The following is a 26,157-nucleotide window of genomic DNA, read 5'->3' on the forward strand; positions in this document are numbered from 1 at the left end:
TCAGTAGCTACTCTCCACGTATCTAAACAAACAAACATAAGTTACAGTCTATCAAGCCGGGTTCCACCCTGGGATCAGGCTTGTCCAGTAGTAACATCAGCTGGGATCATAACATTATGATGTATTTTACCCAACCGTAACCAGAGTGGCTTGACTGCACTGCCCTATACAGGTCTTGCCATGCTCAGATACCCAAATTTCTCTTAAATTTCCCTTAAACTTACAAAATGGCTTTGAAGTTTATTTTAGTAGGGAAAGGAAGGCTTCTTAAGTTTCATGTTTATGATAATTGCTTCGCTAACCCTAAAGAAGGGCCAATATAGTCCATATTCATGTTTCACTGTTTTGGTTTTATATTAAATTTTAATAATATTGAACACGAGAAAGTCAAGTGACAAATAATTACAACTAATTCTACTAAAAAATCCTACACTGACTTATAACACTGGAAAGTTTGTAAATTTAAAAAAACTTATGTACTTTTAATGATGTTCAAACAGCATTAAGGCAGTTTTAACAAACACAAATAAAGTAAAACTTCACTCATAAGATTTGCCAAAACATTTTCTGCACAAAGAGAAGAATTAATTTTTGACTTTTAATCTTGTATTATTCAATATCTAACATTTTATTAACTGGCAAAGAACAGAAGTGTATATAGCATGAATCACTTACATTGAGTTTACAAGTTCTTCTTTTCCTTGCACTTGTCCCTCTACAGTTCCTCTTCTCGTGTTTCGAACCCATCCCACCACACCAAGTTTTCTAGCCTGATCCTCTGTGTACTGAAATAAAGCAAATAATATCATGTTATTCTGGTTTTAGTTTGTATCAGGTTACTGTACATGAGTTTCTATGGAAGTTATAATTTAGATTGACTTTGCTGTTGTGTGACAAAATGTAACCTTTGACATGCAATGCTGTAAATTGATTATAGAAATATTAATTTGAAGTACATCGAGGTGGAATTAGAGCCTGTTTGAATGACTGATAAAATGGGGATTGAAAGAAAGAAAAAGACTTGTATTGATATAGCGTTTTATACAACCACCAGGTGTCTGAAAGCACTTTACAGCCAATGAAGTATTTTTTGAATTGTAGTCACTTTTGTAAAGTAGGAAACATGGCAGCTAATTTGCGCTCAGTAAACTCTCACAAAGAGCAACATGATAATAACCAGATAATCTGTTTTTTTGTTATGTTAAATGTTGATTGAGGGATAAATATTGGTCAGGGCACCAGAGATAACTTCCCAGCTCTTCTTCGAATTAGTGCCATGGGACTATCTATATTCACCAAAAGAAATTGGAAAAAATCTTTCCGTAATTCAGCATTTTTGTTTTACGTTTCAAAGAGTAAAATAATTTGCTGTTATTCCATGGAGTACTCAGCTTGTGTGCTACATATTTGCACCACTAGGAGATATATATCCTTGCTTTATGATAATGCAATCTATTTTATGAAGAACATGATCACAGCAGCTAGCAAATGCAGAGTACTCTAATAAAGTCATTTGTTCTTCTTTATAATCCCATGAAAAATCATACATGGTAAGTAAGTGCACTGTATGATCTTGTTACAATGACACAATCACTTCCAAAATGCATTGCAGACTTGAGAAGCTACAATATTGAAAGCTGAATTTCAGGTCACCTCGTGATGTAGTGTAGTTTTTCATCTGAGATATGGTATGGTCTTCTCTCTCAACTAATATAAGTCAAGCTCACTCCCTAGTAAATCCACAGCACAAGGCTGCCTACAACTACTAATTTTATTCTGACCAGCTGTGACAATGGCTGATGTTAAATGAAAAGATTCATATGATTCAGTTAAGACATTTCTGAGGTTGAGAATAATCATAGAATGATACAGTAAAGGAGGAGGCCATTCAGCCCATTATGTGTGTGCCAGCTCTTTGAAAGAACTGTCCAATTATTCCCACACACTTTCTTTTTCCACACTTTCTTTTTTCCCTTTAAGTATTTTCTAGTTTCATGAAGTTTTTTCAAAGGTTGCTATTAAATCTGCTTCCAGCACCCTTTCATGCAGTACATTCCAGATAATAATTGCACATTGCAAAACTTTTTTCTCATTGTTACATGTAATTGGCAAAAGAATCACTTTAAATGTGCCCTCTGGCTACTGTCACTGCAGAAATGTTCTTGTTATCTTTTATCGCTTCCCCTCACTCTTCCTACACACTTCTCACTTCATCTGCCATGTGTCTGCCCATTTCATCAATCTGTCTGTCTGCCTGAAGTCTGTTACAATCTTCCTCATTGAGCAAAGGCAAAAAGCTGAAGTTGCATAGAATACAAATCTTCCGATCTATCTGGAAGGATCCATGCCATGCTCAACCCCTTAATAATGCAGACAAACCTCAGAACTACACTGCTCCAGTTACAATAAGAGATGTCAGTCCACATTGCTAACCTAGGATCCTCTTTGGGACACTTGTAAAATACACGTGGGAAATTGTATACTTTATTTATGGCAGTGAACAGACGCTGAATTAATCAACAGCTTGGATAATGTTATCCCCTGTTTAACACTATAAAATTGGCAATAAAAAAAATCAGGATAAATAAAAGTCACACAGGATTTCCTTAATGCTATTTTCTAACAATTCATCTTCTACTACTATAAATGTCAACAGTTTGTGTTGGTGTAGTTGAAACAATGGAGTAACAAGGCTGTAAGCTCACTTCTCTCACCTCCCTTTCTAGCTGATCCGTCTAGTCATTAGAATCTCGGCTTTAGACCAATGGCCTGTTCAATGGTTGCTTGGGTTGACCAGTGGCAGATATTGTACCTTTCCTCAGCTGCAGTGAGGGTTCCTCACCAGCGTCAGGAGCCATGTCTTTAGTGGGCAACCCTTGACCACGAAAATCCATCGCTGCAGGCAAGCAAGAGGTGGGGTGGTTGGAAAAGCTGCGGAACCTGGGATTGTTGAAATATGTAGGTGGCGTGACTGCTCCCACTCACACGGAACCGGGCACACACCTGCAGAATGTGCTTTTGCTGGTGGCAGACCAGTTGAACATTGGTGGGATGGAATTCCTGCCTGTTCATGAAGGCTGCTGGCTGGTCCCAGAGATCATTGATAGCCACATGGGTGCAATTGATGATACTTTGCACCTGGGAAAATCTGGAGATGGTCACCTGCTGCTGGTCTGAATGCACCTTTCTCTACTGTGACCAGATGGAGACAGGCCCTCCGGCTGCTGCAGCAGTGATGCTTCCAAAGGCTGGTTCTCCTGCTGCTCCTCCTCCACACCAGGGTCCAGGAAAACTGGCTTTGAGTCCCATGGCTATTGGTCTCTCATGCGCTGGCCTTGGAGTCAACCCACAACCCTATCTTGTAGCTTTGACCAGTGGCAATGACCATCTGCGTGCCTTGTTAAGAGGCCACCATCACAATCTGTTCCCAATCCTCCAGTGAACCTAACAGCAGACTATCCTCCACTGATAGAAGCCTGCTGCTGCAGTCCAGCAATGGCCTCCTCTCTCCCAACTAATGTCAAAGATGAAAGAAGGCAACTAAACTATGACTGACTTCCATAGGCAAGCCTGAGGACTCGCTTTGATGCTGCCAGCTTTAAGTGGTCAGAATTTAAAAGCCCTTGATCTTCATGTGCATTTGTTTAATTCTGAATCCTGCACTAAATCACAAGCAATAGCTTGTAAATGAGACAAAATTACTTTGTCAATGAGCTCAATTGCCTTCCCAAAGCATCATTGCAGCAACCCTGCATTGGAGGTCAAAATACAACGGGTTGCTAGGCTGGTTCAGTCAGAATTCCAGAAGGTCACATTTTGTACATCAAATTGACTTTTTTTAAATCCTTAATTTTAATGACGCTTGTGTGCTTAAGCCCTGCAAATGTTTTCCAATACCAGGTCATTTTCAGGCCTATCTAGCAATCGTGTTTGGATATTTCAATATAATCATACAAATAAATAATAAAATATAATCAGAGTTGCAAATGACATTTTTAACATATATTACACAATATATACACAATATATTACATTCGTAGGGTTTAAAAGAGAAATGGGCAAATATTTTTTTTAAATTTTAAAAGCTATAAAGGGAAAAGGCAAGTTAATGGGGCGAAGTTGGCAGTTCTTTATGAAAGCTTGCACAATGGGCTAAACCAGTAGTCTCCTTCTGTGAAAAAAATTGTGTCATACAATATATAGGTATCAGCTGTGTTCAAATGGTAGCTTTCTCACTTTGGAGTCAAAGGGTCATGGGCTCAAATCCTGATCCAGGGCAAGAACAAAATCCACTGGCAGTGCAGTGCAGCACAAAGGGAGTGCTAAACTGCTGGAAGTGCCATCTTTTGGATGGGATGTTAAACTGAGGCCCTACCTGCTCTCTCAGATGGATGTAAAAGATGATTGGTTGTGTTTATTTGTGCTGCAACACTAGGGAGACAACTTCCTGCCCATGCACAGATTCAGTGCCAGGCTATTTAAAATGAGAGATGCTTTTAAGTGCAGCTCTGCTTTCCGTTGCTGAATTACTCATTCTTTTTGCAAGCTGGTGTCTTATAACTATCTCCCTTACAGAAAAAAATCAGTTAATTGAAAAGATTGCAACTACTCAGAAAGCAAACATTTTAACAATCAAGTTCTTACAATGGCAAAAATAGATCCCCCCTCCCCCACAGCAGCCAATTAGTTTGGGTGAGATCCAGTCTTGGAAACCAAATCTATGGTCTGAATTTTCAGGTCGACGAGCGAGGGAGGAGCCCGCTGACCAACGCGTAAAACAATGCGTGGTTACTTTGGGCAGGCGTCCCAGCATCACCACACGTCATTCAGCTTTTCAATTCAGCGGGCGCACACCCATATCGGCTGCGTGCCCGCCAAACTGTCAAAGGCCTATTAAGGCCATTTAAATATCAATTAAAACACTTAACGGAGTTGCTCGTCCAAGTTTAAGGTTGGTGGACAGGCGAAAAGCCCGGGCGGCCTTTGCATTTTACATGAAACCTCATCCATGGGCGGGATGAGGTTTCATGAAGGTATTTAAAGTTTTATTAAAATTTTTAATAACATTCATAGACATGTCCCAGTTCATGTGACACTTTCACATGCGGGGACAAATCTTTAATTTTCTTTTGAATTTTCAGAACTTCAAGAGTGCGCTCCCCGACTGGGGCAAACGCCGCCACCCCCCTCACCCGGCCGCATAGGGAGCGCTCAGCGCTTATGGGCATGCATCATGCTGGGCGAGCCATAATTGACCCACCCACGTAAAATGGCAGCGTGGACCCAATTGGGGGTGCCAATCGGGTTCGTGCCCGACGGCACCCGCTAGACAGGCAGAAAATTCTTCCCTATATAAACTTAACAGTGGAGTTTTACGATTGGTAAAAATCAAAAAAGTATTTTGAATAAAACACTTAAGAAAAAAAATTATTTGTGGGGCTCAAAATCATGATGCTGGGATGAGTGCCGTTATCTACCAACTGAGCAGGAGCTCCCTGCACAAAGCCTTTCTAACTTGCTCAACTCGTTCCAATAAATCAAAAGAAAAATATCGTTTAGTGGTTAAAGTTGCAGTATTAAACTAACCTTTTTACTATCTAACTGCATTTTCACTTAGCTTGTCTTGTAATTACTCCAGTAGCTAATCCCAATGTATTATAATTGGCAGTCTTCTAGTTCAATCTTGCATCTAAGCGCGTACATCTGAATAAAATGACAGCATCTCATTCTTATGATTTAAAAAAAAGTATTGTAGTCCCAACATAACCAGTAGTTTGAGAAATAAACTTTGACTTTGTGGAATGAAATGGCAACTCCGTGAGAATTTGCGCATGCGCCAGTGGCCGCAATGCAGGCCAAGTGTGCCTGCACAACTGCTCCCAACGCCTTTCCAGTTGATGTCAGGAGTTACAGTGGTAAGATACCATGGTACTATTTGAAGAACAGAGCAGTTCTTCCTGTTGTCCTGGCTAATATTATAACAGCATCACTAAATCAGATCAGCTGGCAATTATCACATTATTATTTGTGGAAGGTTGCAAATTGGCTGCCACGATTCCTGGACCTCAAAAATACTTCATAGGATGTCCTAAAGCACGGTACAGCCAGAGGTTCTGCACGGCACTATATACATACAATTTACATATGCACATAACCAGCTTAGTTGACTATGTCAGCTGGTGTTACATATGGCTTGCAAAAGTGAAAATTGATCTTCCTGTGACTGCTTTCCCTTTCACTCCCATTCCCTGTGTCTTAATGTTTGTCACTCCTCTTTTTGCATGGCACCCACATACTTGAACATAAAAGCACAAGAAATAGCAATGGAGGCCGACTATATGGCCTATTAAGCCTGCTCCATCAGGCAAGATGATCATGGGCTTCAATTCTACTTTCCTGCCCACTTCCCATCCCCCTTGATCCCCAAGAGACAAAAAAAATCTGTCCATTTTAGCCTTAAAAATATTAAATGATACCACAAACACCTGGAGTAGAGAACTCCTAAATGATCAGCTCCTTATCCTGCAACTGTGCCCCCTTGTTCTCGATTTCCCAGCCAGAGGAAACAATGTCTCAGTACCTAGCTCCTTCATAATCCTGAATGTTTTAACGAGATCACCTCACATTCTTCTAAACTCCAGATAATATAAGATCATAAGAAACAGGAGAAGTAGGCCATTTAGCTCAACAAGCCTGCTCTGCCATTCAATAAAATCACGGCTGTTGTGATAGAGGCCTCAACTCAACCCCCTAGAACCCTTTACTCAGCCTCTCATCATAGGACAACCCTCTCACCCCGGGGACCAAACTAGTAAACCTTTGCCGTGCTGCCTCCAATGCAAGTATATCCTTTCCTAAATATGGAGACCAAAATTGAACAGTATTCTAGGTATGGTCTCACCAATCCCATACAACTGTAGCAAGACTCCTTTTTTCTTGTAATCCAACCCCTTGCAATAAAGATCACACGTCTCACTCGCAGTCACACCTTCCGGCCTCTTACCATGAAACAGATCAGAAATACCTAGCCTAAGGGGTTGACTGCCTCCAGACAACGTGTCCCCTCCCGGATCTTCAGTGTACTTGCTCTCATTATTATCTTTGTATCCTTCTGTATGTCTCATCCTCCTTCGTGGCTTTTCTGTGTCTCTCAGAAGCTTCTTTAATTTATTGAATTTGTATCTTTCATCTTTCTTAAAATTAAGATCAAACATCAGAACAGCTATTTACTGAGTCAAATATGAGTTCTGGATTGGACAGGAATAAAGCAACTGCTGTGACATCTGTGGATAAGAGTGAATCTAGGGCTGTGCTTTGGATTGCAGCTCTTACTGAGCTTCTTCATGTTGATATTATATTGGATCTGAAACTGCAGCCTTGACTGGTACTAAAGCATCTAGCAATTGACACAACTAGCGGGCGAGGAAAGCAAGCAGCTGAGAATGGTAGGATCAGGTCACAAGGCTGGGGGGAGCAGTCGAGTTAAAGTGGTCAGGGAATACACCACGGTCAGGGACCTAAAGCTGGAAGGAAGGGTTTGATCTGCTGCTGGCTTCTTGCTGACTGAACTTGAGCAGAATTTTTTCCACTCAAAGTGTTGTTAATCTTTGGAATTCTCTACTCCAGAGGATTGTGGGTGCACCATCATTGAAGGTTTTTAAAGCTGGGATAGAGAGACTTTTTGTCTCTCAGGAAGGAATAAGCTGAGACAGTGATGCAGTAGGAAATCTGAGTTAATTGAAACATTGCCAGACATTTATAAGCCTATTTGTCACTTTTCAAAAGAAAATAAAAATAAGTTATCATAGGCATTTTAAATTGATGACCAGTCTCACTTGGCAGCACATCAGCTGATTTTCTAACCTCTGACCCCTGTTAAAAATGAAAGCAGAGCAGCAACATTATTAACATTCAAGAAATGAGCTGATCCTCCAGTCTAAACATTGAGTGAGTGTCAGGAAGATACAATAATTTTCATAATGTTATGGGAATTTATTTTAGAGTGGGGTCTGTGTCTATGGGTGTGTGTGTGTGTGGGGGGGGGGGTGTGGGGACTTAATTAAATTAAAGAGTTGGTTTGAAGGCTTTGATGTAAGAAAAGAAGCTAGGTTTGAAATGCTAAATAGGTAAACCTGGGTGAAATTTTTGAATGTGAGGTGTAAAGGGGGCATTTGCATTTTTAGTAGCTTGAATTTAAAAGAGGGACTGAAATGTTACACCTAGCCAGAAGAAGCTAAGAAACAGTGTGTTTATTTTTCCCAAAGATTACTGATAAAATTAGTACGATGATAGATTTTTATTATTAGACAAATAAAGTCCAAAGACATAGTGAAACAATGGGAATTTGCATTCAAAGGAGAAAATATGTACAAAGGAGGGAAGGCTGTGTGTAAGGGCAGGCATTTTAAGATCTAACACAAGTGTGAAAAGCCTCCAGCATCTAAGCCTCAAGCTGCTGTCTACAAAGGACTGGAGTTAAGGAAACTCACTTTGAATTCAACTGTTCAGGGTATCGTGTTACTTTGCCTGGGTCTTTTAAAATCTATGTGTTTTACTGTTGCCTTAACAGAGGTATAACTGGGACTTAGATTAATCAGGGGAGCTACAAGTTATCATAGTAGTAATTTGTAGACCTATGCATGTGCTTAAAATCACTTCTATTAATAAATGTTTAATTTAGTTTTGTAAAAACTCTCTAAGACTCGGTGGACTCATTACTACTGAATTCAAGGCACGCATCTGGAAATAAACATATAAATTGCAAAACAGTTGTGGCAGTTGTTTCAAGATCGTCTTTGGGATTTGAGCAGCTAAGCATTCACCATCGGCTGTGCCATAACAAAATTGGGCGCGCTTTGCGGGATATATTTGATATTCCTTGATTGGTTTGGAGTTGGTGGAGTTAAAGTTACAAGTACAAGAAGCACTTTGAATTCAGGGGTTGGTGTGAGGTGTTTTTAAAGTGGTAAGACTGCAAAATGGCTGTATCCATGGCTAAAACATTTTTGGGAAGTACAAGATATAACTCTGATTGACTACAAAAAGTATCTAAGGGCAAGTCAACAGAGTTGGCAGATAAGTTGCAGTTGAGATTACCTGTAGGGGCAAAGAAAGCAAACATAGTTGAAGTGATAGCACAGCTTTAAAGTTGGAAGTGAAAACTGACACTAGTGAGTCACAGCTGAAGGTAGTGAGACTTCAGTTAGAAATGAAGAGGCTTGAATTTGAACAACCAAAGGAACTGAGAAAACTTGAATTGGAGGCAAACAAAAAGGAAAAAGAATTGAAAATTAAAAAAACTGGAACTAGAGGCAGCAGAAAAAGAAAGGGGGAAAGAGAGATTATTTCAAAAAGAAATGGAAAGGTGAAAACTTGATCTCCAGAGGGAAAAGTTAGCAATCGAAGGGAGAATGAAAGGAAGAGAGAGAGCACCAGCTTAAAAAGCTGGATTTTAAAAAGGAGACATCAGATGCTGAGGAAAGATCTGATGATGAGAAAGCCTTTAACCTAAAACCCAGTGGGGAGATGTTTAAATTTGTACAAGTTCTTCCAAAGTTTGAGGAAAGAGATGTTGAAGCATTCTTTACTTAATTTGAGAAGATCGCTACAGATGAAATGGCCACAGAAAAACTGGACATTGTTGTTACAATCCCCAGGTTGGTGGGTAGAGCACATGAGGTTTATGTTTACTGAGCAGAGCGGGGCTGTAAAGAGCGAGACTTCAGTGAGCAGAGCGGGGCTGTAAAGAGCGAGGCTTCAGCGAGCAGAGTGGGGCTGTAAAGAGTGAGACTTCATTTAAAATAGCGAGAGGAGAGCCGGGAGTTTCACAGATTAAAACAGCAGGAAGAGAGCCGGGAGTTCGGACACAGAAAGCGGACCTGTGTGAGAAAGGCAGTGGCGGCAGGAGATAAAAACGGCAGAGAGCCGTTTCAACCTGTTCTACCTGTCAAAGCCAAAGTGTGTCATCACAGCGAAACATTTAGGCGATTGGTGGATATCTCTTCCCTGTCTCTTTTGATTGGCTAAGTAGTTTAAATCTGGAGACGTTATTGCAGCTGTAGGGAACAGTTAAGATATTCACTTTTAAAAGATTTAACATCCAAATTAATTAATTAAATAGAATAGAGATGGCTAGGCAGGCATGTGTTGCAGCTGTAGTGTTTGGAAGCTGGTAGACGCCAGTCCGATCCACGGTGACCACATCTGCAGCAAGTGTTGGCTGCTCGAAGAACTTCAGCTCAGAATTGATGAGCTGGAGTCCAAGCTGAGGACAATGCAACACATCAAGGAGGGGGAGAGTTACCTGGACACTGTTTCAGAAGGCAGTCACACCCCTTAGATTAATTACATCAAATTTGGTCCATGGTCAGGGACAGAAGGATGTGACTGCAAGTGAGGCAGGTATAGGGATCCAGAATTTGGTTTTGGAGGAGCCTCAACCAGTGGCCTTGCCCAATAGGTAAGAAGTTCTTGCTCCTGATGTGGACGAGGGCACAGACTGCAGGGAGGATGTGTGAACTGACCACAGCATCGTTGTAGAGAGTGCCATTCAACTGGGGGGAGAAAAGGCAAATATAGTAGTAATAGGAGACAGCGTAGTTCAGAGAATAGATACCATTCTCTGCAGCAAAGACAGAGAGGCAAGGAGGCTGTGTTGCCTACTTGGTGCCAAGGTTAAGGACATTTCTTCTGGGCTGGAGATAAACTTGGAGTGGGAGGGGAAGGATCCAATTGTCGTGGTCCACATAGGTACCAACAACATAGGTAGGACTAGGAAAGAGGTTCTGCTGAGGGACTACGAGCAGCTCAGGCCTAAATTAAAAAGCAAAAGCACAAAGGTAATAATCTCCAGATTACTACCTGTGGCACATGCAAATTGGCATAGGGTAAATAAGATTGGAAAGGTAAATGCATGACTCAAAGATTGGTGTGGGAGAAATGGGTTCCGAGACATGGGGCACTGGCACCTGTACTGGGGAAGGAGAGAGCTGATCCGTTGGGACGGACTTCATTTGAACCATGCTGGGACCAGTGACCTGGCAAATCATATAACTAGGGTTATAGATAGGGCTTTAAACTAATTAGTGGGGGGAGAGGGTTCAATTTAAGGGAATTTTAGAAAATCAAAAAAAACGAGAGCAGAGATGCAGGGTAGTAAAGAGGTAAGCGATAATCAAAGTGTGACAGGAAAAGGCAGAAAATATAAGCAGAGAGTGCAGCAGGAATTAAAACCAGAATGAGTAATAATGGTAAAAAGTCAAAGCTTAAGGGTCTTTTTCTGAATGTACGCAGCATTTGTAACAAGATAGATGAGCTGACGGCACAAATAGAAATAATGGCTATGTCTTGAGAGCTATTACAATGCCTTGGTAGCAGGGTGATCAAGACTGGGAACTCAATATTCAGGGGTATTCGACATTCTGGAAAAATAGGCAAAAACGAAAAGGAGGTCGGGTAGCTTTGTTAATAAGGGAAGGTATCAGTGCGGTGGTGACCAGTGATATAGGTGCAATAGATCGTGATATGGAATCAGTTTGGGTGGAAATAAGGAATAGCAAGGGGAAGAAGTCATGGATGGGAGTCATCTATAGGCCCCTGAAGAGTTGCCTCACTGTAGGACAAAGTATGAATGGGGAAATAATGGAGGCGTGTAAGATGGGTGCAACAATTGTCATGGGTGACTTTAATCTGTATATTGACTGGACAAATCAGATTGGTAAAGGTAACATGGAAGACTAATTTGTAGAGTATATCAGGGATTGTTTTTTCGAGCAATATGTTGCAGAAACTACCTGGGAATAGGCTATTTTAGATCTAGTAATGTGTAATGAGGTAGGATTAATAAGAGATCTAATGGTTAAGGATCCTGTAGGGGGTAGCGATAACAAGATGGCAAAATTTCAAATTCAGTTTGAGGGCAAACAACTCGGATCTCAAACCAGTGTCCTCAACTTAAATAAAGGCAATTACACAGGTATGAATAAAGAGTTGTCTAAAGCGGGCTGGGAAAATAGACTAAGGGGAAGGTCAGTGGCAGACATTTAAGCAGATATTTTAGAACGCTCAGCAAAAATTTATCCCAGTCAAAAAGGATTCGATGAAAAGGATGGTAACCAATGGTTAACAAAGGTGGTGAAGGAGATCATCCAATCAAAATAAGGCATACAATGCAAGGAAAAATAGTTGTAGGCCAGAGGATTGGGAATTTTTTTAGGAACCAACAACAAATGACGAAAAAACTAAGAGGGAGAAAATTGATTATGAAATTGGCAAGAAATATAAAAATAAACAGCAAGAGCTTCTACGGGTAGATAAAAAGAAAATGAGTGGCTAAAGTGAGCGTGGGACCCTTGGAGGATGCGACTGGAGAATTGATAACGGAGAACAGGGAAACAGCAGATAATTTAAACCAATATTTTGCATCGGTCTTCACTGTGGAGGACACTATAAACATTCCAAAGATATCAGCTAAGCAAGGAGGTAATGGGAGGAAAGAACTTGTAACAGTCTCTATCATGAGGGACTAAGTATTTGACAAACTAATGGGACTAAAGGCAGACAAGTCGCCAGCACCTGATGGCCTGCATCCAAGGGTTTTAAAGGAAGTGGCTGTAGAGATAGTGGAGGCATTGGCTGAAATATTCCAGAACTCACTGGAGGGTCCCAGCGGATTGGAAAACCGTTGATGTGACGCCCTTGTTCAAGAAGGGAGGGAGACAAAAAACAGGAAACTAACGTTGAGAAAATGCTAGTCTATTATTAAGGAAGAAATAGGACGACATTTAGAAACGCTTAATGCCATCAAACAGAGTCAACGTGGCTTTGTGAAAGGGAAATCATGTTTGACAAATTTGATAGAGACCTTTGAGGACATAACAAGCAAAGTTGATAAAGGGTAACCAGTAGATGTAGTGTATTTGGATTTCCAGAAGGCATTCAATAAGATGCCACATAAAAGGTTGTGCACAAATTAGGGGCTCACTGTATTTGCGGTAATGAATGAGCACGGATTGACGATTGGTTAACACATAGAAGACAGAGAGTCAGGATTAATGGGTCTTTTTAGGTTGGAAATACGTAACTAGCAGAGTGCTATAAGGATCAGTCCTTGGGCCTCAATTATTTACTATCTATATTAATGACTTGGAGGAGGGGGCAAAGTGTAATGTATCCAAATTTGCTGACAATACAAAAATATGTGGGAGGACATAAGGAACCTGCAAGGTGTTATAGACATGTTGAGTGAGTGGGCAAAAACTTGGCAGATGGAGTTTAATATAGGAAAGTGTGAGGTCATGCACTTAGATAGGAAATATCAAAAGGCAGACTATTAATTAAATGGCGAGAGACTCCAAAAAAGCGCAGCACAGAGGGATGTGTGTGTTCTTGTGCATGAAACACAAGAAGTTAGCATGCAGGTACAAGTAATTGAAGGAGGCAAGTGGAATTTTGGCTTGTGTTGCTAGGGGGTTGGAGTTTAAAAATAGGGAAGTCTTGTTACAACTGCACAGGGTGTTGGTGAAGCCGCACCTGGAGTACTGTATCCAGTTTTGGGCCCCATATTTAAGTAAGGATATAATGCCATTGGAGGCAGTTCAAAAGAGATTCACTAGGCTGATTCCTGGGATGAAGGGGTTAACTTATCATGAATGGCTAAATAGGTTAGGCCTTTATTCATTAGATTTTAGGAGAATGAGGGGTGACCTTATTGAAACATACAAGATTCTGAGGGGGCGTGATAGGGTAGATGTTGAGATGATGTTTCCAATAGTGGTGCAATCTTGAACTAGGGGACATAGTTACAGAATAAGGGGACACTCATTTAAAACTGAGTTGCAAAGCAATTTCTTCTCTCAGAGAGTAGTGAATGTCTGGAATTCTCAATCCCAGACAGTTGTGGCAACTCAACTAGATTACTGAAAGTATTTAAAAGAGGAGGTAGATAGATTTTTGAACTATCAGGGAGTTGAGGGCTATGAGGAGCTGGCACAAAAGAGGAGTTAAGGCCTGGGGCAGAGCAGCCATCATCTTATTGAGTTGTGGGGCAGGCTTTAGGGGCTGAATGGCTTACTCCTGCTTCTATTTCTTATGTTGTTATATCAGAAGAAATGTCGGTGAACTATGACGTGGTAAAAAAAAAGGCTATTTTGAGTGCATATGAGTTGGTTCCTGAGGCATACAGGCAGAAATTTAGGAACATGAGAAAACAGCCTGGGCAAACTTACGTTGAGTTTGAGAGAGTAAAACAAAGTAATTTTGGCCAGTGGATATGGGCATTAACGATAGAGATGACATATGCAGCTCTTAGAGAGGTAATTCTTTTGGAAGAATTTAAGGATTCAATTCCTTCGGTTAGGAGAACTCACATGGAGGAACAGAGGGTTAAAACGGTAAGACACGCAGCACAAATAGCTGATGATTATGAATTCATTCATAGAGCTAAATGTTTTTTCATTACTATTTTAAATCAGAAAAGGATAGAAAGTGGGAAGGTGAAAGGAAGGTGGGTAGTCAAGAAAGAGTAGGTGGAAAATCGCAGGACATTTTTTTCTCAGTAAAAATGGAAGGTGCTGAGGGTAGAAGTGACATTCGTAAATTGAGGTGTTTTCATTATAAAACTTGGACACACAAAGTCTGCGTGTTGAAAATTGCAAGGAAAATCTGTTGGGATTATTGGGGTACAGAACAGTTCTGGAAATATAACTATTGTGAGTCCTGAGGTTCAGGCACAGAAAAAAACAGTGGTTTGTATACAAGTAAAACAGGAAGAATCAGTGATAGGTAAAGAAGCAGGAATGTGTTCACAATTTACCCAAGGGATTTCTGAGGGGCGGTTTGCAGAAATATTTAAAGATTTTGTATGTGAAGGCAAAGTCTTTCCATGTGTACAAGGTGGAGTAGGTAAAGGTGTTAACATTTTAAGAGACACAGGGGCTAGTCAATCCTTTATGTGGCTGGATAGAGATATTTGTTATTCAGAGGGTGTATTGCAGGAACATGTGATAATAAGTGCTGTTCATGGAGGTGCTAAATCTATTCCATGTGCAAGGTAAATTTAAGGAGTAAGTGGAAAACAGGCAAAGTGATTGTTGGAGAAATGGAAAAATTGCCCATTGCAGGGGCTCAATTTATTTTGGGTAATGATATAGCTGGGTCACAGATGTGGGTGATGCCTACAGTAGTTGATCAGCCTGTAGAAGTGTTTCCAACAGAGGTGTTGCAGAGAGAGCATTCTAGATTGTTTCCAGATTATGCGATAACAAGATCACAGGCCCATAGGTTAAAATAAGAACAAAAAGTTCAATGGCAGGGAGAAGGTGTGGAAGTCCAATTAGCTATAACTGCATTTGATAACATTGTTCAGGAGGAAAGAACAGAGAACAATGCAGTTGAGGTGTTTAACTCAAGGCAGTTGGTAGAGTTACAGAAAAAGGATACGCAAATAAGACAGTGAGATCAAATAGCTTGTTCAGAAACAGGGGCAAAATGTATTCCAGAATGCTATTACCTTAAGGGTAATGTTTTAATGAGAAAATGTAGGCCTTATCATGTTTCAGGAAATGAAAGCTGGCATCAGACTGTAATACCATTTGGATATAAAAATGAGATTCTGAGGATAGCTCATGAAATTCCAATAAGGGGACATTTAGGAATTAGAAAAGCATAGGCAAAAATAGAAAAATAGTTTTATTGACCTGGATTGCATTGAGATGTAGTCAAATTCTGTAGAACATGTTACACATGCCAAAAGATAGAGAAACCACAAGCAGTGATTAAGCCAGCACCTTTAATTCCAATTCATGCATTTGAAGAACCTTTTACTACGGTCATGATAGGGAGGTGTCCTACACAACCAAAAACTAAATCAGTACTTACTGACAATAATGGATATGTCTACAAGGTTTCCTGAAGCAATGCCTTTGATAAATATTACAAAAAAGAAAATTGTGGAAGAATTGGCTAAATGTTTTACAAGATATGGCTTACCAAAGGAAATATAATCAGATCAGGGTTCAAATTTAATGTCACAGCTGTTTCAGGGAGTAATGAACAGTTTGGGGAATAAAACAATTTAAGTTAACAGCTTATTATCCCAAGTCACATACAGCATTGGAAAGATGGCATCAAGCTCTAAAAATATGATGAGAGCGTATAGTCAGGATTATCCACAGGATTAGGATGAGGGAATTCCATTCTTGTTATTTGCTTTTAGGGACTCTCCTAATGCATTGACTGGTTTTAGTCCTTGTGAACTAGTTTATGGTCATGAAGAAGGAGGGCCACTGAAATTGATGCATAAGAAATTGGTGGGTGAAAATTCAGAAATTACTTTCTTGTTATGTATCAAACTTTCGAGAGAGATTGGACAAAGCACGTGAGTTGGCTAGGGAACATTTAAAGGTATCATAGCAAGGGATGAAAATGAAGGCAGACAAGAAAGCTACAGCACGTAGTTTTGTTGCTGGAGAAAAATGCTAGTTCTATTACCAGTACTGGGTGACTCATTAAAGGCAGGGTTTAGTGGGTCTCACAGGATTGAAAAAAAAAAGTGAAGTAAATTATTTAATAAATACTTCAGATAGAAGCAGAGGGTGTCATGTGAATATGCTTAAAAAGCACTTTGACACTGAAGAGGGCCAAAAGGAGGTATTAGTGGTGGTAGATGAAGAGAAAGAGGTAGAAATGCAGGATTCCGAAATTGATTTTCCTTTAATCGAAGTGGATAATGATGGGGGTACTTGAAAATTTAAATGCAATATTAAATTACCTTCCAGACATGTATCAAAGTGATCTCGAGAAGCTATTGCAATCGCACAAAGCTATCTGTGGATTTAAGCTGGGGAGGACAAATTTAGCTATACATGATGTTTGTGTAGGAGTTTCATCTTCATTAAGGCAACATCTTTATAGATTAAATTTGTCGAAGTTATCACAAGTACGGAAAGAAATTGAATTCACGCTTTAAAATGATATCATTGATCTAGTTGCAGTAACTGAAGTTCACCTATTGTGCTGGTACTGAAACCAAATGGAACACAAAGACTGTGTGTGGACTATGAAAAGGTGAATTCAGTGACAAAGGCAGATTCATACCCTATACCATGGTTGGAAAATTGTCCCACTTTCACAATGCAATCAAAATTTATCACAAAGATTGACTTGCTGAGAGGATATTGGCAAGTAACATTGTCAGAGTGCGCAAAGCAGATATCGGCTTTTGTGACACCATATAAACTATATCAGTTTAAAGTCATGCCATTTGGTACGAAAAATACATCTGCAACATTTCATAGACTGACAAACAAAGTAATTGCAGGTTTGAGCAATTGTGCTGTTTATATTGATGCCTTGATAGTTTTCAGTCAGACATGGGAGGAGCATTTACAACATCTGGAAGAATTGTTTTGTCAATTACAAGAAACTAATTTGGTGATGAATTAGGCTAAAAGTGAATTTTCAAAAGCGCAAGTTACATATCGAGGCCATACCATTGGGCATGGGAAGGTTGCTCTGAGAGATGTGAAAGTCAAAGCTATTGTGGATTTCCCTATGCCTACAAAAACACAATAAGTTTTGAGATTTCTGGACATGAGTGGGTTTTATCAGAAATTTGTACCAAATTTTAGCAGTGTGGTTGCTCCCTTGACTGAACTATTAAAAAAGTTTCAATGGTCACAGGAGTATCAGAAGGCATTTGACAGTTTGAAAACTGTATTAACCATGACACCAGTTTTGGCAGTACCCAATTATGCCAAGCAATTTAAGTTGGCCATTGACGGAGGCGATATAGGCATTGAGGCCGTATTGTTACAAGATGATGATACTGAAATTGAGAAATCGATAGGGTATTTTTCACGGAAGTAGTATGTACAACAGAAGATATTCAACAATCGAAAAGGAAACATTGAGTCTGGTGTTAGCATTGCAGCATTTTGAAATTTACGTGGCAAATTATTCATGAGAAACAATTCTTTATACAGACCACAATCCTTTAAAGTTTCTGGACAAATTAAGATAAAAGTGCAAGGCTATTCAGATGGAGTTTATTACTGCAACCATTTAATCTACAAATTATACATATGGTTGGACGAGAAAATCCGAATGCAGGTGCATTGTCAAGAGTTGAAGCTTAAAGAAAACATTGGACATTTAAAACCGATACACTGGATTGGAATGATATCTAGTGATACCAAGGGTTTGTATATATATTATGTTAATGCATGCATCTGGTAATGTAATAGTGTAAAAAGTATGGGAGGTAATGTTAGATGGGCTCAGAAAATGCAGCCATCTTTTTAAATTATGACGGTTTGTTTTTTTTAATAAGGAGTGGGATGTCAGGAAGATATAATAATTTTCATAATGTTATTGGAATTTATTGTAGAGTAATAGTGGGGTCTGTGTCTATGGCTGTGTGTGGGGGGGTGGGGGCAACTTAATTGAATTAAAGAGCTGGTCTGAAGACTTTGATGTAAGAGAATGTAGGTTTGAAATGCTAAATAGGTAAACATGGGTGAAGTTTTTGAATGTGAGGTATAAAAGGGGACATTGGTATTTTTAAATAAACCAGAGTAGCTTGAATTTAAAAGATGGCCTGAAATGCTACACCTAGCCAGAAGTTAAGAAACAGTATGAAGAAACAGTTTCACAAAGATTACTGGTAAAATTAGTACGATGATAAATTTTTATTATTAGACAAGTAAAGTCCAAAGACATAGTGAAACAATGGGAATTTGCATTCAGAAGGGAAAACATATATAAAGGAGAGAAGGCTATGTGTAAGGGCAAGCATTTTAAGATCTAACACAAGTGTGAAAAACCTCCAACATCTAAGCCTCAAGCTGCTGTCTACAAAGGACTGGAGTTAAGAAAACTCACTTTGAATTCAACTGTTCAGGGTATCATGTTAATTTGCCTGAGTCTTTTAAAATCTGTGTGTTTTACTGGTGCCTTAACAAAGGTGTAACTGGGAGTTAGATTAATCAGGGGAGCTAGGAGTTATATAGTAGTAATTTGTAGACCTGTGTGTGTGCTTAAAATAATTTATTCTATTAATAAATGGCTAATTTTGTAAAAATCCTCTAATACTCGGAGCACTTATTACTACTGAATTCAAGGCATGCATCTGGAAATAAATAAACAAATTGCAAAACAGTTGTGGTAGTTGTTTCAAGTTTCCCTTTAGGATTTGAGCAGCTCAACATTTACCATCAGCTGTACCATATTGACAAGTCCATCCTCCTAAAATGCAGGGTCCTTTCACCTGCTGCAACAGCTACTGTATTCTTGTCTTAGCAGGTTTAGTGTTGTGACTGCTACAGTGCGAGGATCAGTGCCAGTACTAGGAAGTGGTAAGATCTCAGTTGATTGCAAGGTTGAAGAGGGAATGGAAGAGGAGGTGCCTGGAATTGTGCAATGACTTCTACATAATTTGTTCCCCATCTCAAACAAATAAACACAAGAGGACAAGCTAACATGCCCGCTCCATGCACCTCTATACAGCTGAATCAAAACTGGCATTGACCGAGTCCAAATAATGGCATCTACTACCATTTTGGTAGCTCTTAGTGTGTGCTGCATGGTAGAGGTGAACAAAAACAGGTTTCAAACATTATTTATTGAAAGAATTAGAATAATAATCAGAAGTTAATGAGAAGTTCATAAAAGGTCTGTCTCAACAAATTAGGAACCACCATTTCACTGATCTTTAAGAGTATTGAATGATGTTGTAGTAGTCACCTTACCATTCTGAAACAGACCCCTGTATGGAATAAGAGAAAGAAACGTAGATCAACCACATTATCCTACAAAAGCATGATAAGTTAGATTATTTTGCATAAAACTGGTGCGAAGGACAGAACAAACTTAAAAATCTACATACAGCCTGTGCCTCCTGCCCACAAGCTTCCGAATATTTTTATGTCAGCATGAAAATTAACAACTTCCTATTTAAACCTTTGAAAAATCCACTGTAAATATTTTATAACGGGAAACTCAAAATTACAAAGAATTTCTCATAAATGTTTCATACACTCAATTAAAACACTCAATGTTTTTGGAAGACAATTTTGCTTATCATTTTTTCCTCAGTACTAATTTCTGGGTGGGAATTTTAATTCTCTCTGCCCAGTAGACAGTTATATTGGAGTTGGTGACCATTTCCACTCCATCACTATTTTAACATGCTTGATATTTCATATGTTTGAGGTTGCTATCAATAGGACCTTGACTTCAACTTTGCCAGAAAAATAGTAGGGCCCACTTTAGCAAACCTGGCAGCAACAACCATTTTTGAGGACCAAAGAGCCCATTCCAGTAAGGCTTCCTTTGTGGGGTTATAAGGAGTCAGAATGCTTCTCTGGGCCTCAAGTCTCCCTTACCACAGATGGATCCCTACCCCATCCTGGCAAATAGCTGACCATCCTAGACACTTCCTAACCTTCTCCACCTCACTCCACCACCCCTTCTGATATTAAATACCATTGAAAACAGTCTAATTCACTAGTTTTCAAACTTTGTGGGTCAAGCTCTGCCAAAAAGTCAGCTTTTTGTGCCCCTCTAAGGATATGATACTGATAGATTTACAAAGAAAATCTCACTTTCACTTCCTTCAATAATGTGCCTTTCTATTCCTCCATGCTGGTCTCTTTCCTGTTTGGGTTCTAGTTCTTTCTCTGGTTACACTTCCTATTCTTTTGCCCTCTTCCTTTACTACTTGCTCTGCTCGCCAATACAGCCCAGACTTTAAGATGATTTAAATGAAGTTGTTAAAATAATGGAAGGATTAGATTCATTACATGTAGACAGGCTGTTTTTAAATAGGTTATGGAGGACCAGAAGACGTGAGCATAGGTTCCGTATGCGTAGAACCAGGTTAAGTGTCAGATCGTTGATGCCCTATGGAAAAAGTTTCCAGCTTGGGCAATGAATGTGGTTTCATTGTGAATGTTCAAAAGGAGCTGAACGAGTTCCAGGTTGCAGCCAACATCACTACTTTAGCGAAAGCAGGTGGCATAGTGGGAATGTCTCTCAGATACTCTGGTCCGGTGGACCTTGTTCAATCAAGTGCCTGTTGATACTCTAGCTAATTGTTGGTGAAAATTTATGATGCGCATGTGCATAAGTTGCAGCGTGGCTGTATGGACAAACTTGATGGACCAGATGTTCTTCATTTTTATACCTTCCTATGTTCAAATTTTGCTTCCTCTCGCTTTCACTCTCCTCTTTCCAGCCAAAAACAGGCCAAGTTGGCATATGGATGAATAAATAGATTGATAAGTACTTGGGTTGGGCAGATAGAAATGGGTTGGGATGCCCTTGAGTCAGGAAACAAGCAGCTGAGTTGCCTGCCTCGGTTACTGGGTGTTGAACTGGGCTGAAAGCACTTCGAGAAAGTGTGAACTGCATTTGAAGCAGGCAGGCCAGGAGGCACTTAAGCCAGCAAGAATTTAGGGTAGGTGGTCAGTCAAGCCAGCATTCGGGGTGGACAGCTGGTTTATCTTTGCAGCCTAATTCTGCTAACCCTGCTCAAGTTATTACCAAACCCCACACAGCTTGCTTCTACTTCTTTCCCAAGATCGCCCTGGTAGACCTTGTTTTCTTGTCATTAATCATTTCCAGTTTCCAATCTCCAACAGCTTCCTTTTCACCATGGATGTCCAGGTCCTTTATACCTCCATCCCGCCCAAGGATGGGATATGAGATCTCCACTTCTTCCTTGAATGGAGGTTCAACCAGTTCCCATCCACCCACACCCTTCTCTGCCTGGCTAAATTTGCTCTTACATTGAACAGCAACTCCTTTGATTCCTCTAACTTTCTCCAAATAAAACGTCACTATGGGAATAGTACGGGTCCTGGCTATTCCTGTCTATGTGGAATACAACAAGCATTCTATATTCTAATCCTACTCAGGTCCCATCCCTCCATTATTTTTCCTGTACATTCACGACTCTGTGTATTGCTTGCTGCTCTCACTCTGAACTGGAAAATTTCATCAACATTGGTTCAAATTTCCACCCACCTTACCTTCATGGATCCATCTCCAAATCTTCCCTTTCCTTTCTTGGATCACCATTCTGGGGATAGGGGGCTAACAAATGTATACAGTAAATGCATTAACTCCCACAGCTATCTTGACTACACTTCCTTCCACCCCACTTTCTGTACCAACTCTATGTCATTCTCTCATCCTCCAACTCATCTGTTCTGACAACGCATCGCACACACCAGTGTTTCCCTTGCATTTTCTCTTTTTCCACAATCCTTCCACCCTGGCTGGTAGGGCCCTCAACTATGTCCATCCCACTGCAGGCGTTTTTGCCCTACCCATTCTTCTCTCTCCTGGAATCACAATAGTGTTCTGCTAGTCTTCATTTTCCACCCCACCAGCCTCCACATTCAACAAATCATTCTTCACTATTTCCACTGCTTACAGTGATGCCGTGACCAAACACATCATCCCCTTTTACCATTCCAAATGGACCATTTCCGCCACAACACCCTTGTCCACTCTTCGTCAATCAAACACCCGCTGCCCTTCCCACGCAAATACAGGAGATGCAGCACCTGCCTTTTTACTTCCTCCCTTCCCATCATCCAGGGACCCAACCACTCCTTCCTGACAAAATAGCAATTTACTTGTACTTCTAAATTTTTTTTTAAGATTCGTTCATGGGATGTGGGTATCACTAACTAGACCAGCATTTATTTCCCATCCCTAATTGCCCTTGTTCAGAGGGTATTTAAAAGTCAACCACATTGCTGTGGGTCTAGAGTCACATGTAGGCCAGACTAGGTCAGGTCTGTAAGGACATTAGTGAACCAGATGGTTTTTTACGACAAGCTGCAATGGTTTCATGGTCATCATCAGACTTTTAACTCCAGATTTTTATTAAATTTAAGTTTCACCATCTGCTGTGGTGGGATTTGAACCCAGGTCCCCAGAGTATTACCCTGGAACTCTGGAATACTAGTCCAGTGACAATATCACTAGGCCACCACCTCCCCTTTAACATTTAAAATTTAATATAGTGCATTCACTGCTCGTGATAGTCTCCTCTACATAGGGAGACCAAATGCAGATTCAGTGATCGCTTCGTTGAACAGTTCAGTTTAGTTTGCCAGTTTCCCTGAACTTTCAGTTGCTTGTTATTTTAATTCCCCATCCCGCTGACCTCTCTGCCACTTGTCTCCTATACTGTTCCAATGAAGCTCAATGCAAGTTCGAGGAACAGCACATCATCTTTTGATTAGACACTCGGCAGCCTTCCGGACTAGTTCAACAATTTCAGATCTTAAACACTGTTCCCATTATTTCAGACAGCAGTTGCTAGTAATGATTCTTCTGTTCATTTAAGTACTTCAGCCTTCTACCTTCTCACACACTTTCCCTTTTGTTCTTTCCTCCCCTTTCTGTGCACTTGCTGAAAAACCTGTTATGTTTTCCAGTTCTGGCAAAAAGGTCATCGACCTGAAACCTCAGGCTGAATATTCAGACCCTGCTGACATCGTAAACAGAGGTGGACAGAGCCTGAAAATTACTAAGCTGGCTTGCGCGCAGGCTTCACAGCCCCGTTCTTGGCAATGGCCATCTTGCTCAGAGCCTGCGAAGGTTACCCAGCCTCATGAGACAGGCAATCTTGCTTATTAAGAGTCTTGTTAAAAGATAGGTAATGGCAATGGGCTGGGATTTTCCAGTCAACCTACAGTTCTCTGACATGACAGGGTGGGGAAGACAGATCAACTACCTGGAGCCCAGTGTCAGGCTAAGATGCCAGCACTCCTCACAGGCCTACAGGTCCTCCCTGCCTGCCTGGGTGGAGGTACAACCAAAGGCCACCATGTAGGGGACCTCTCCCCACATTGGTGGTCTGGCTATTTTTGTTCTTTTCAGTAAAGTTTTTAAAAAGTAGCCGAGAGAGCACCTTAGCCAGATATTTCTCTGAAGTTGAAGACTGCTAATTGGCCTTCCAGCTTCCAGAGCCTGCCTGCCACCATTAATTGGCCAGGGGACCTGACTCCATGTCATTTAAGAGCTCACCCACAAAGACCTTGACTTTAAATCAGTGTCCCAACAGAGACGAATTTGGGACCTGAATCCAACTCCTGTTCCCCAACTTCAATGGGGAAATTTAGTCCATTTGCTCTGCTTCTTTCTCCACAGGTGGTGCCTGTCCTCCCAAGTGTTTCTGGCATTTTCCGTTTATCCTTCCACCATCAGAAATATGTAGTTCTGCATAGTCCAGTTATGTAGTGCAGTGGATGGCAAAAAATTTGGCGATGAACGTAACTGTCCCTCAGATTTAAGAATACGGGAGAGCTCAGGCACCCAAATTCAAAATAGAAGCCAAACCAGAGTTATATTCTTAAGAGGGTGCAGTAAATGTTAATACTGGGATTCTGTGAGAATTGACCAGACTTGCAGAATGGGGATTATGCTCTTTCAATTAGTTTCAAAACTGCTGATGTATTGTGCTCAGAATGCATAGTTGGCTTGCTTCAACTATTTTGGGGAAACAATAACTGATCAAAGCCTTAAAAAAAAGTTAATGATAAAATTTGAAATGCAAGATAATTCAGTGGGTAAATGTAATTGTGCTGTTTGCTATTGTAGACAATGTAGCTTTCCAGTATTTTAATAAAGTATGATTTGAACATCATAAATTTGTACTGAGGAAAAATATTTATTCAAAAAGCATTTTGAGTGATTCAAATAGTTCCCTCTTAATTGTTAATCTCCTGGTTGGCAATTCAACACTTCCAGTTTTCATAAGCTCACAACAGTCATTGCCTTACAATTTCAAATTTCTTTCTCAATTTGTTGCACTTTTACTGAATATTAAAATAAATAATCATGGCAAGGAGAAATTTCCTATTATGTACAAGACTTCCAATATATTTTAAATGGTTACAGAAATTGCTGGAAATACTCAGTAGGTTCGGTACTAACTGTGGAGAGAGAATATTAAAATTTCAGGTCGATAAGGAAAGATCACAAAGTTGAAACGATAACTCTGTTTCTCTTTCCCCACCGATGCTGCCAGACCGGCTGAGTATTTTCTTGTTTTATTTCAATTTCCAGCATCATTTTGTTTTTGCAGGATACTGGAAGACCGCGTGACAACTCAATGACCAAATGCTAAAAGGCCTTCGACAGCAACCCTAGTTACCAGAATAGAATAATTGATGGCAGTAAACTTGCGCACAAACTCTTGATCCTGGTGATTGTGTAAAAAGACATATTAATATCGCATTGTTAACAGCCTTCAGTGGGTAAGAAAATGTTAGCTTTCCGCCGCTATTCTCAATTTGGCGCCTCAAGGTCAGAACCTCAATAAATATCCCATTTCCAATGACTCTCTGCTTATCCAATATGAACATTTTATATTTTCCACATTAATTTACCATTCAACCTACGAGTCTCTTGATCGAAAACAAACTAGCGCTTCCTAATCGGCATTTTCCAGAAGTACTGCCCTTTCTCGGTTTATGTAGGAGGGGCGTTAGGCCCCTTAAAAACCTTTCCTATTTTAGTTACAAAATAAAACCTCCCTGTTTTAATTAAATTCAGCTGCAGATGTATCCAACCGCAATTTTATAAACCACAAATACCGCGTTGGAAAACGAATGTCCGACTGAATTCCCCGGCTGTTTTGACTACATATCGATGGTTCTATTTTTATCCCCACACTTACCCTGCACTCGGCCACTGATCTCATAATCTATCGATTTGAATCGAGCTGCGACTGACCCCACCTTTGACATTATCACAAATAAACTAAAGCAAATCGCTACTTTCGCCGCACTGCACATCAAACAGGACAGAGCGCTGCGAAACAGCCGGCTTCCCAACAAATACAGCCCTACTGCTCCAGCCTTGCCTGATCCTCTCCAGTCCTCTGCAACCGGATGTCCTCCCAGCTTTTCCTGATCCACTCTTTTCCGCCTGAGGCAGCTACTCAACTCGAGCAAAGCTGCTACTGTGAATGCTGGAAATCTGAAATAAAAACAGGGGTTTAAACGCAAATTGCACATTCATCAGCAACAGCTGTTGCCCAAGAAAGGCGACAGTGGTAGTGATCTAAGCTCAATTTTGAGCCTGAAAACTCTAAAGAGCTTCATCAAAAGATGTGACTCCGCGGCTACGTTCGCTGCC

At 40.3% G+C, this 26,157-nt stretch overlaps 1 protein-coding gene across 3 annotated transcripts in view; it reads right to left on the reverse strand.

The window, feature by feature from the left end:
• LOC121269939 (acylphosphatase-2-like) overlaps positions 1-25,929 on the reverse strand; it is a 143,512-nt gene extending 117,583 nt beyond the window's left edge. The window contains exons 1-3 of one of the 3 annotated variants that reach the window (XM_041175117.1): positions 25,883-25,929; positions 19,746-19,762; positions 676-785 (exon numbers count right to left, since the gene is read on the reverse strand). In XM_041175117.1, coding sequence (XP_041031051.1) covers positions 676-785; positions 19,746-19,748 — 113 coding nt within the window. In that variant the 5' untranslated portion in view covers positions 19,749-19,762; positions 25,883-25,929. Of the gene's footprint in view, positions 1-675; positions 786-19,745; positions 19,763-25,696 lie in introns of all 3 variants that reach the window. The other 2 variants (XM_041175100.1, XM_041175108.1) reach the window with 2 other exon arrangements.
• Positions 25,930-26,157: the final 228 nt, after the last annotated feature.

Source organism: Carcharodon carcharias, chromosome 2 (genome assembly GCF_017639515.1).
Source record: "Carcharodon carcharias isolate sCarCar2 chromosome 2, sCarCar2.pri, whole genome shotgun sequence".
NCBI lineage: Eukaryota > Metazoa > Chordata > Chondrichthyes > Lamniformes > Lamnidae > Carcharodon > Carcharodon carcharias.